Source organism: Neophocaena asiaeorientalis, unplaced genomic scaffold (assembly GCF_003031525.2).
Source record: "Neophocaena asiaeorientalis asiaeorientalis breed wild unplaced genomic scaffold, Neophocaena_asiaeorientalis_V1.1 scaffold59, whole genome shotgun sequence".
Taxonomy (NCBI): Eukaryota; Metazoa; Chordata; class Mammalia; order Artiodactyla; family Phocoenidae; genus Neophocaena; species Neophocaena asiaeorientalis.
Window position 1 is genome coordinate 11,661,388 of NW_020174268.1, and position 12,529 is coordinate 11,673,916.

The window sequence follows — 12,529 nt, forward strand, 5'->3', positions numbered from 1 at the left end:
AAACAATGGGTCTGCATAGCTACGTCTCAGTTTTTCAGTTTTAGATACTAATTTCCACAATAGGAAATCAATGGACAAGTATTTCGTTCTCTTAAACTCCTGTACACCCTCCACAGATATGCTCCTAATACAGTTTTAAAATAATGTTTGCTTAGCTCAGCATTGATCGTTATAGCTGGGTAAAGAGAATTCAAATTTGAGCCGTAGCATGCAATGGGATTATATGACCCACATAGTTGTAGTACTTTTTGTTTTTCTAAAGGTAATAACTGGAGTTTTTTGCTGGCGTTACTTGACCGTGGATCTAACACTTGTCCTCACTGTCTGACAGAAGCATAAGTTCCCAGACACATCAGATTATGCCTCAATTCCATCTTTTTCTTGGAGATGGAAAGCCTTTCTCATTGGCTCTTTCTTTCTAGTTGTGTCCTGGCCTGCTGCAGCTCCTGTCCTAGATCTTGTTTTCCTTGGTTTCCATCCTAATTTAGTAGAGCACACCTCTCTTACACCTCCTAAAAAATATGAGAAAGACACTGCAAGACCCCACATGTAGAGACATGCCTTGATTCTACCCTCATACTTGTTTACCGGTTAGCTGGAGAAAGAGTTATAGGTTGGAAATCCTTTTTCCTCTGGATTTGGAAAGCATTGCTCTGTTGTCTTTGGCATCAATGTTTCTGTGGAAAAGCCCACTTCTGTCAATAATCTAATCTTGATTCCTTGTCTATGGCATGTTTTTTCCACCCCACTTTGGAAGCCTTTTATTCAGTGTTTTGAAATGTCATGATTCAGCGACTTAACGTGGCTCTTTTTCATGCATTTTGTTGAGTACTCAGGAGGCCCTCTAAGTCTGGAAACCCATGTCCTTTAGTTCTGAGAAATGTCCTTTATTCATTTCTTCAATGATCTCCTCTGTCTTTTCTCTCTTCTCTCTTATAAAACAGATATAGAGCTTCCCTATTGATCCTTTCATTTTATTTTCTCTCCCTCTTCCTATTTTTCTTCTTTTGAATGTCCTCAATTTTATCATCTAACCCTCCTTTTAAATTTCTATTTCTGCTATCAAAACCTCAATTTCCTGCAATTCTTATATTCTAGTATTCATTTTTCTAAATCTGTTCTTGTTTCATGACTACAGTAGCTTCCACTAACACTTTATTTTCTTCTTGCATTGTTTCTGTTGCTCCACTTTTTTTCTTTATGTTTGCTTTTATCATTAACGTTTATCCTCAGATATCTAGTGTGGTGCTAAAAATTTTAGCTCATCAGCAGCTGGGTGCGTGGTCAGCAAACTCTGACTGACTGATAGATTTCACTACAAATTAAACTAGTGGGGCCATTTTGTGTGGGTAACTCCCAGCTGTCACTATGTTTGGGGCTGGTCATTTTCACTAAATTGGGATCCTTCAATTTGCTGCCTAAGAAATATGATCCTGGCTGCCAGCATTCACAGAACCGGCTGGAAGAAAGGAGAATCTCATACAGATTTTCAGTGAGCCCTCCGGTTTGCAGCCCACCTGCACCTCCACTTACAGAGGTCACTTGGGCCCTTGATGCCTGAGCCTCGGGGGCTCTGTGGTGCCCATTAACCTGCTCTGGGCTTCTCCCTCTGCCGTTGTCTACTTTCTAGTTACCACTTGTCTAGCTACTTTCCAACGTTCACATTTTTTGTTAGTCTCATCTTCTCCTCTTTTTGTTCTCGTATGGTTATCCCATCATTGTCGTTTTAATTTTAGTGGGATTTCAGGAGGGAGCAGTAGGGTGTGTGTGTGTGCCATGTTTAGCAGAGTCTCAACACACTCTTTGTTCTTCAGAAATACATCTGTTCCTGAGGTAACAGCTGTATCAGGAACTGAATAACAAAAGAAAATGTGGTGACTCTGCCCTCCCCACATTTACCAAAACTCAAGAAGTCATTTCAGTTGGAGAATAACCCTTATGCTGCTTCTCTTTATTGGCATAAGGTTCCATCCAGAAGTACTTGGTATTTTAACTATAATGTTTCCTTTGGTAACAGATTGGTCTCTTATTTGTAATATGGTGATACAAACTGCAGTTTTTGTTTTGTGGTTTTTTGTTGTTTTGGGGGTGTTTTTTTAAATAAACATCTCATGTCTTCTAAAATGTTTAAGGGGAGAAGTGTATAATAAAAATAATAGTTTATAAGATGAATAGCCCTTTCAGTTCTTTAATATAAAAAAATTAATTTGTATTTCAGTTTATCAGTGGTTTTTTACCCCACTCCTTTTCATTCATCATTTTTATGTTGTTTTGTGTCTTTGATGAGTCACTAATTCTATATGATATCTTTGGAGAAATACGTAATAATCTTGATCTGATTATTAATTAGCATTACTCAGCAGCCCATTAGGTAACTTTTTGGTTTTATGTTAAAGGAAAGTTTTAAGGGTTAATATTCAAATTATTTCCTTCTTTCATGAGTGTCACATTTCTACTTAGCGGAAGTTTTACTTCGTCCTTTTAGAAACACAAAGAACACTTTTGTAGATGGTTTTATCATCTTAGGTAAATATTTTATTAGGATAAGGAAAAGCATTAAGTGTTTAAAAAAAAAATAGTTTTCATATTGAATTATCCAAACACTTGGGATTTAAACTAGTTGCATAATGGATGGTGGTGGTATTGTAGCCAAGAAAACAAAACTCCCAAATTCAGATTGTCTGGAATCAGGGAAATCAGATAGAAGTGGATTTTAGGCGTTTTCTTGTTTGTGCTCATATCTTAAAACCAAGCCTGGGAAGTCTGAAGTGTGTTCCATGCAGTCTAGAAAGTGGGGCGTTTCATGTCTCAAGAATGAAAGCAAAACAGTGAAAGACTTCAGTGCTTTTCGAGACAAGTAAAAGCATGAAGTGCAGCACAGGCAGTGGTGCTTCTCTTTCTGAGCTTAATGCCAGTGAAAGGAAGCAACTGGTTGAGAGAATTTTGTAAAAATCCAGGAAAACTTCTAAGTCAGGATTCAAAAATGTTAAGGAAAGCAGATTCGACGAAAACCAAAGGGCTGATTGAAGAGGAGCTTTTTAAGAAAGAGTCTTTCCTAGGTAGAAGGAAGGCTGAGCTGGGAATTCAGGCTAGAGATGATTTTAAGTGTATGTTAAAATGAGACAACGTATCTAATTCCTATGTATATATGTAGTTATACCCACGAGGCCTTTCAGGCCAGCCTAAACTGGCTTTTCACTTCCACCAGCTGCCAGTACTGTATTGGCCAGGACGGCATTGGGGAGGGGAAGAGGGAAGGCAGGCCACAGGGACCCCGTACTTAGAAAAGAAACCTTGATTCTTTGGCGGTAGAAGAATGTAATCAAGCAGCTCTAAAGTGACTGAGAACATTTTCTCCTAGTGCTTCTCAAGGTTCTGTTTTACCAGCTCTCTGAATCAGTTGAAAATGCGATCAGTTCTGTTTCTTGAGCTAGTTAAGGTTGGGATTTGAAAACCATCAATCTTGAACATTTCCAGGATTAATTTTCTCTTGGAGCCCAGGAGGCCATTTTTACCTGAGAGTTTCTGAGTTGTGACAGAGACGCCATATTTCTCATTTATATGTTATGCAGTGACACGCGATGTTATATTATTTGCCTTGAAGCTCCTGAACTACTTTGCTTTTATTTGACCTTATGTTTATCTGGCCTTCACTTTACAATATAAGCTTTTATATCTGCTGTGTAAGCTTCTTTAAAATATGCCAAAGTAGAGATTTAATTACACTCTGTTTGTCTTTTTAAAAATAAATAGCAATGTATTTTCTATTTCAGGGCATTTGATGTAGAACTGCTTTACATAGCACAGTTCTTTAAGATCCCAATAGCAGAAATTGCTGTCAACTGGACTGAAATTGAAGGTGAGTATATTGTTTACATTACAGCTGATCTTAAGTGGGGGAAGACGTCAGACCATACAGTTGTCCAGTGAAGTCAGCTGGCTTTACTGTCACCCCAGCTCAGCTGTCCTAACTCAGAGGCAGTTTCATAGACAGTAAGTACTGCCTACTAATCCTTGCCACCCTCCTCCAGCTGGCTTACTGCCTTCTGTAAGCCCATAATTCATTCTGTAAATGCCTTCTTCTCCTAAGAGAAGAAGTCTCTTCTTAGGGTCTTCATTAGGCCTACTGGCTTGCCTAAGCAACTCAATAAAAACTTGTACAGTAGACAGGATCGTGGTGATTTCAGGCTAGAAGCAAGGTGAATAGTCTTCAGATAAACTTTATTGTTTGTAATACCAGTTATTTTTTTAGTATTATTTCATTACTCAGTGAGTTTTGAGTACCTACAAACCACTGTGCAAAGCTAAATAAGGAATTAGTTGTTTTTACTCCAAATGTCCATAATCCATTCACAGCCGATTTTTAACTGGCATCTGTACACATATCCAAAAATGTAAAGATTTCTAAGATTTAAAATGTGAAATCTGTCATACTTCCGAATAATTTCTATTCAGAAAAGCTTAGACAGCGCTCACTGTTTACAATTTAAAATATATTCTATTGTTCTCCTTTGCTTACCTTAGAATGATCCTAAATTAATTCACAGTGTAGGAGCAGTTAACTGGAGACTTTTTCAAAGTCACCTCTCCCCCAGGTAAGCATGGCCTCCTCTTGAAAAGTCACTGTTGAAGTAAGCAACTTCACATGTTTAGGGACAGAAAAAGGTTAAGAACCCGTCTGGAAATCATACAAGCTATGTAGACATCTTGGAGTCTTGCTGAATCATACTGAGTTTACAGCGGTTTGACTCACCTCCACAGTAGCAGCCTAGATCAAAGGGGATGGGAAGCAGGTGAAAGGATGCCTCAGACTCGTTAGGATCAGCTCGGTGGATGTGTCTGTGTTGATCTGTGCCCAGCATAGACTCTATGGGAAGTTGAAGTGGGGAAAAGTAAAAATATTTTTCATTTTATATCAGTTGCTCACTTGCATTTCTCAGAGAGTTGAGTGTTAAATCTCGATAACCAGCACTTAGCAGTTTTTCTGTTAATCATCCCCAAACCCTCAGCCATATATGATCGGTGCCTCCCCACTAGAGCAGGGCCATCTGAAATTCTCATGGTTTAGATCCTCCCAAGTTTTATTTCACTTCAAGGTGTTTTGTTTTTGTTGTTTAAATTTAGAGAAACCACTCACTTTGGCTTTGAAGATATTTAAATCTCTTATCCATGATTTAAATTAATTACGGTGGATGTGTTAACTTCATTGTGGTAATCATTTCACAGTGTATACAGCTATCAAATCATCACGTTGTACACTTTAAATACATTTCAGTTTTATTTGCCAATTACACCTCAGTAAAGCTTGTGGTGGGGGGGAGGGGTGGGAAGAAAGGAACAGAGAAAGAAGCTAGAGCATTTGGGCTTCAGTCTGGAAATTGTCAGTGATCGTCCTGTGGTCTTTACCACTTCACTCTACCATCCAGCATGCCAGTTACCTGAGATTGGAGGGCAGGGCAGGTCTGCTTCTGACTTACCAAAAAAACAATTCCAAGGGGTAAAATCAAGGAATATAAGCTTTTAAGACATGCTCAAGGAGGCAGATCTCATGCAGTCAGCTGCACTTGGCATGTTGCCATTTGACAACCACTGGACAAGAAGATGGCCTGTAGCTAAGGTGTATTTATTTTATCTGATTGAGAGCCTTTGGTAGAATTAGAATAAAAGTTGGGTTTTTGTCTTGGCTTTCTTATCTCAGATTATTAATCTGTACTTGTATTATGTATAGAGGTGTATCTGATTCTCTGTAGTACATGAGATTGAAAAGCAGTGTGTAAAACATGAAGATTTGCCCCCAAAAATCATTTTTAAATGTACAAAGGAATTGTTTAACAGACATACATATATAATATAAATAATGTAAGTTAAATTAAGGTGACTAGAAGCTCACAAAGGTCGTGACTTCTAAAATACAATTTTAAACTGTTATGTTTCCTGAAAATATATTTATTTTTAAATTGCAGGTTCTAAATTAGTTCCATTTTGGAGCTGGCTACAGATGGGCAAGGACCTACTTCTTATACGACTTCGATATTTGACTGGTGCCTGGAGGCTTGAACAAACCAGGAAAGTGAATTAGGTTATTTGCCATCTTTGGTTGTATTCTTATCCATCAGTGTCACATTATTTCACTTGAAATTAAAATTTTAAATAAAGCTGGAATAAAACTGTTCCATTGTATGCTTTTTGATAATTTTAAAGAATTTACTCCAGCAGTACAAATCTTTATACCTCTTTTGGACACAAAAATTTTTAAGGTGTTTGTAACAAAAGTCAGATTTTCTTTTGCTTTAGCAATTTTATTCGTTTAGATTAATTATCATTATGATTCTGAGAAATACAATTTTTAAACAGAAGACAGAAGCTATTATTCTTACTCTAAAGTGCCTTATTCTCATGAACTTAAATATAAACCACAATCATATAGGTGTTCAGGGATTTAAAAATAAATGTTTAAATATATATAAATTTACCAATATTAAACCCATAAAACTTTTTCATTCTGTAAAAGTCTAGGAAATTATGTTAAAGAAAGGATATAGGCTTGCTCACAAAGGTATCCACTTTCTCATACAGTCTTATTTATCTCCTTCCAAATTTTTCTTACCTCCTGGCAACCCTAACCTCTTGAGTTCATGTTAATAAAAATTGGAAATTCTTTATTAAAAAGAGAAAGTTTTGCGATATTAATAAATGTATTTACTTAATAACATCAGAAGCCTGTGTTTTTGAGAAACTAAAGACTAAAGAATAGCAATTATAAAACAATGATTATAAAAAATAATCCTAAAAATAAGAATTAGATTGTTTCTGATGTTTTAGAGAAAATAATAATACCTAACATTTACTGAGCGTTGACTGTCTGCCCACCACCGTTCTAAGCACTTAGTATATAATGACTCACCTAACTTTTACAATAGGAGAGGGAACTCAAGGCACAAAGCAGTCACTTGCCCAAGGTCACAGAGGTAGGAAACAGTAGAGTTGTGACCCTAGCCCACATAGTCCGGATCCAGGGCTTACACTCTTTAATGAGTATGCTACTTGAGTTTCTGACAGTATGATAACTGGGGACATGTAAGTAGAAAGTTTCAGAAGCACGTGAAAAACAACGTTTTAAAGACAAGACTTACGTGGAAAAGTAAATTAGCTAAAGATGACTCCTCTCCAGTAGTTTAAACAACAGTGACGCTGTCACATCTGCACTAAACAAGCGCCTTGAAAACAGAAAGCATTTCTTACTCCAATTAGTATGCCCAGTACGGTGCTTAGCGTAAGCACTTAATATCGATCAAGTAAATAAACAAACTTCATTCACTACCAGGTTTTGAGAGCCTTTAAGTCACTTAAATGAACAGAACAAAACAAGGCTTATGCAAGTAGAAATGAGAGAAAACAAATAGTAAGATGACCGTGAGCATTAACAGAATTTAAAGTTACAAGCCTTGAGCCAAAAATAAGATCCTTAATGAAACTATAATAAGACAATAAAATAATTTATTGTTCTTTGTAAGCTAGTGATAAAAATGTATGTTTGAAGCAGGAGAGGAATTTTCAGGAAAAGGGTCAATAGTTTTTTATGTAGTTCACCCATGAGCCCTATTAAGAAAGGTTTCTGATATTCTTGATGCCAGTTTATCTTCCTAGGCACAGGTTCACCTAAGCTAACAGCGTAGTACAGACTCGGGGGCACTCTGTAAGAGAAAACGTAGTTTAACTTGTTGACATTATAGAGCCTGCTAACAAAAAGAGGCAAGCAGCCATAGCAAAAGCAAAAATATCAGCTACTATCATTTTACTATGTGCAAGGAACTGTGATAAGAATTTCATGTGCATTACTTAGCTTAATCCGATGAAACAACTCTATCATACAGGTATGACTACCCACATTTCAGAAACGAAGAAATAGTGTTAGACAAGCGATTTGCCCAAGATCACACAAGTAGCCAGTGTCATGCTTCTACTGAAATAAAAGCAGGAAATAGGATCATGGGCCATGATTAAAACTGAGGGTACAATCTCATCACAATCAGACAACATGACCATTTACAGTACTTTCTACCTTCTGACTTGTTCTTATAGAATATGTACATGGAGTTTATTTGACTTAAGATTATGTCTGGATGATGACATGTTTCTTGACATCTGTAATTCTATGTCTCTATGTAGTTGTGTATTTCCACAATTCACAGTTGATTCTCCAGTTCTGTTTTCCACTTTTTTTATTGTTATAATCTCCTCAAGGGCGGAAACCTTGCCTTTTATTTGTGTGTCTCCATGGCATCCTAAATTGTGATTGTTCAATAAAGGTTTCCCAAATAGTTAGATAATGCCAGCATTACAATTCATTTGTCCAAGAAAAAAATTACATGAATGAGGTTATCCATTTTATCGACAGCTAAATGTCCTGAAGAAGCAGTCTTATGGGTTGCTTTGTTTTTATGCAAACTCAAAGGCACCAAATCTACAAACTAATGATTTTATTATGTCCATCCAATATAGGACTTATTTGGAATTCACTGATTTTGAAGTAAAACTCATTAGTATTTTGATGGTCACAAAAAGCAATACCTTCCCAGATTTGATCCTCTAGACAACTACTGCCCTTCTACAACCAAACACTACAGGAAAGAATGGTGACCTCACACCTGCTGACAAGAGCCCAGGCTGAGTGGGGAGCCAAGATGTACACCCTCACAAGGCTGGAATCAGGTACCTAGACACCCTCACCCGGGTGATGTCAGAGACACCCAGCAGGGAGCAGGACTTTCCTCCCGCAAAGCCAATCCTGAGTCCGCACCAGGGGAAGCTGGCCTTGCACTCCCCTCTGCAGTAACAGCAGCTCCACCCCCTCCCAGGGATGGAGTCAGAGGAGGCACTTCCTCTGGTGGCCTCGAAGTGATGAGGCCAACCCGCTGCGGTGACAATGAAGACCATGTAGTGAGCCAGAACTCCTACCCCTGCCCAAGTATAATAAATAAATAGTCCCCCTTCCTTTGGGTGTCAGTGGGGGCCAAGGGGAGAACCTGTACTTACACCTCCCCTGGCAATATAACAAGACGCTGCTCCCCCTTCTCAACCAGAGGAGTGTCAGCTAAAACAAGAGTTGTGAATAAGATCCAGAGTCTCAGAACATAATAAAAAAAAATGTCCAGGTTTCACAAGAAAATCACTCGTTAAAGCAAGAACCAGAAAAACCTCAACTTGAATGAAAAAAGACAATCAAGAGATGCCAACACTGAGATCACAGAGATGTTAGGATTATCTGACAAGGATTTTAAAGCAGCCATGACAAAAATGCTTCCAAGGAATTACAAACATGCTTGAAATTAATGAAAAAAATAGAAAGCCTCAGCAAAGAAACAGAAAGTCTCAGCAAAGGACAATATCAAGAAGAACCAAATGGAAGTTTTATTTATTTATTATTATCTTTAATTTTTTTATTTCGGCCACGCCATGCAGCATGTGGGATCTTAGTTCCCCGACCAGGGATAGAGCCTGTGCCCCTCAGCAGTGGAAGCATGGAGTCTTAACCATTGGACTACCAGGGAAGTCCCCCAAATGGAAATTTTAGAACTGAAAAATACAATCACTAAATAAAAAGCTTGGTGGATAAGCTCAACAGCAGAATGGGGGTGGCAAAGGAAAGAATCGGTAAACTCAAAGATAGCACAATAGAAATTAATCTGATTAAGAGAGAAAAAACAGAAGGAAAAAAAAAAGGCTCAGTGAAACTATAAAAAGATCTAACAGTATCATCAGAGTCCCTGGAAGGGTGGAAAACATCCTTGAAGAAATACTGGCTGAAAACTCCTCAAACTTGGCAAGAGGCATAAATCTACAGAATCAGATTCCGTATAGGATAAACCCAAAGAAATCCATACCAAGACACATCACAATTAAAATTCTGAAAACTAAAGACAGAAAAAATCTTGAAAGCCGCAAAAAAAAAAAAAAACCAACCTGACACCTTACCTATAGTGGGGAAACAATCAGAATGACTGAATTTGCCATCAGAAACTATGCCAGTCAGAAGGATGTGGCACGATATTTTTTAAATACTAAAAGTAAGAAACTGTCAACACAGAATCTCATACTCAGCAAAAAACAAATCTTCAAGTATGAAGGGGAAATAAAGACAACCTCAGATGAAGAAAAGCTTAGAGAACTGGACACCCACAGACCTACCCTAAAACGATGGCTAAACAAAATTCTCTAAACAGAAAGAAAACATCAAAAGGAAACTTGGGACGTTAGGAAGGAAGAAAATACATGGTAAGCAGAATATTGACAAATACAAAAGACTTTATCTTCAAGAGTTTTATATTATGTTTGATGGTGGAAGCAAATACTAAAACAGTCTGATGTGGTTCTAAATATATGTAGTGGAATATATAAGACAATTTATTACAAATGAGGGAGGGAAAAGGGGCAAAAACAGAGGTAACAGGCCTTGCAATCCCCTAGGCAATCTTCTGACATCGCAGTTGGGGAGCTGTGACCCACAGTTGGAGAATCAATAAGCTAAGTATGCAACTAGTGCCCAATCTGTCTTTTTTAAGATAAAAGAAGTATTAGCAGAATCTGCCCAAAGCAAGCCCTATTCAGAAGGTGACAGATTCTCATACTAAAGTAGGTGGGGTAAGAGTTTGACCCATTAATGTTTCCAACTATGATTACTTTTCTCTTTCCACAGGCCAATTATTTAAGAGAAATAAATTGAGATTTTAAAATTTAAAATCCTCAGTTTAATCAAGTCCCATAGTTTTTTGAATTTCTCGAATACCTGTACACTCACCATTTCTGATGATCAATCAGTGCATGACAGCTGAGTTTTAGCTGCAATTTTATCACACTTTTCAAAAATAATCATTTCAGAAGAAAACACTTCCGACAAAAATAGAACCTTATTTATATTTCTTCTCTTTTTTCTTAAATTTTTTTAACATCTTTATTGGAGTATAATTGCGTTACGGTGGTGTGTTCGTTTCTGCTTTATAACAAAGGAATCAGCTTTATGTATACATATACCCCCATATCCCCTCCCTCTTGCGTCTCCCTCCCACCCTCCCTATCTCACCCCTCTAGGTGGTCACAAAGCACCAAGCTGATCTCCCTGTGCTATGCGGCTGCTTCCCACTAGCTATCTATTTTACATTTGGTAATGTATATATATCCATGCCATTCTCTCACTTCGTCCCAGCTTACCCTTCCCCCTCGCCACGTCCTCAAATCCATTCTCTACGTCTGCATCTTTATTCCTGTCCTGCCCCTAGGTAGAACCTTATTTGTATTTCTTATGGGAAATATATGTTAGAAATTTAAATTTCAGACTTCCCTGGTGGTCCAGTGGTTAAGACTCTGTGAGTCCACTGCAGGGGGCGCGGGTTCAATCCCTGGTAGGAGAAGATCCTGCATGCTGTGCAGCGCAGCCAAAAAATAAAATACATATATATATATATATATTTAACCAGAAGAGCCCTAAAAAATATTTTTTAAAAAAGAAGTTTAAATTTCATTAAAAATGTGGTTTCTTGGACATCATTCTTCCCTCTGAATAGGCAACTGATGTGGAAGGATACTGTTTGGGTGAGTCAGGAGACTTTTTTCCAGTGATGAAAGCTGTGTGCATCTCAGTTTTCTTATCTATAAAACAGTAATACAGAGATAACACATGAGCTGCTGAATGAAATGAAATATACAAGCCTAAGCTTTAAAAACAAGAATTTCATGAAAATGAAAGATAACACATATGCTCATATCAGGGAGAATATTTTATATTTGGTAAATGCAGAATATTATCTTTTATTGGTTTACAACGTACCTTATTCTAAAGGTAACTATTCTAAAAGACTATTTCTCCACCCAAACTTCTCTCTTAAATAGGAGAGCAAAAAGTAATGGATTAAACTAACACACCATTGTAAAGCAATTATACTCCAATAAAGATGTTAAAAAAAAAAAGTAATGGATTGGCTTTCTTCTCTGCTTAACTATTTTCAATAGAGGCCTTAAAGCAGATCTAAGGCTCACTAAACAATATGTGATACGATACAAGCACATCATGAAGACTCTTTATGAATCTTAAGATTCTGTATGAACATGAAACATTTGTACAGAAAATGCTTTTAGAGATGTTCTTTTATTCTCATTTAAAGTGTTCTGAATATTTCTTTAATTTCTCCTAGAATTCATTCTTTCAGAAGTCATCTATAAATTAAAGAGTGGGCTTCCCTGGTGGCGCAGTGGTTGAGAGTCCGCCTGCCGATGCAGGGGACACGGGTTCGTGCCCCGGTCCGGGAGGATCCCACGTGCTGCGGAGCGGCTGGGCCCGTGGGCCATGGCCGCTGGGCTTGTGCGTCCGGAGCCTGTGCTCCACAACGGGAGAGGCCACAGCAGTGAGAGGCCCGCGCACAGCAAAAAAATAAATAAATAAAAATAAAAAAAAAAAATAAAGAGCAATGTGTGGCTGAAAGAGTATAAAGTTTATTAAGCCCTTATAAAATAATGCCACAGAGAATGGCAAAAA

General features: G+C 37.7%; 1 protein-coding gene across 1 annotated transcript in view; it reads left to right on the forward strand.

Annotated features, from left to right (window-relative positions):
* Nucleotides 1-6,173, forward strand: part of ALG5 (ALG5 dolichyl-phosphate beta-glucosyltransferase) — a 33,584-nt gene extending 27,411 nt beyond the window's left edge. Inside the window, exons 9-10 of the mRNA XM_024755543.1 lie at nt 3,774-3,859; nt 5,964-6,173. Coding sequence (XP_024611311.1) covers nt 3,774-3,859; nt 5,964-6,079 — 202 coding nt within the window. The 3' untranslated portion in view covers nt 6,080-6,173. The remainder of the gene's footprint in view (nt 1-3,773; nt 3,860-5,963) is intronic.
* The last annotated feature ends 6,356 nt before the right edge of the window (nt 6,174-12,529 follow it).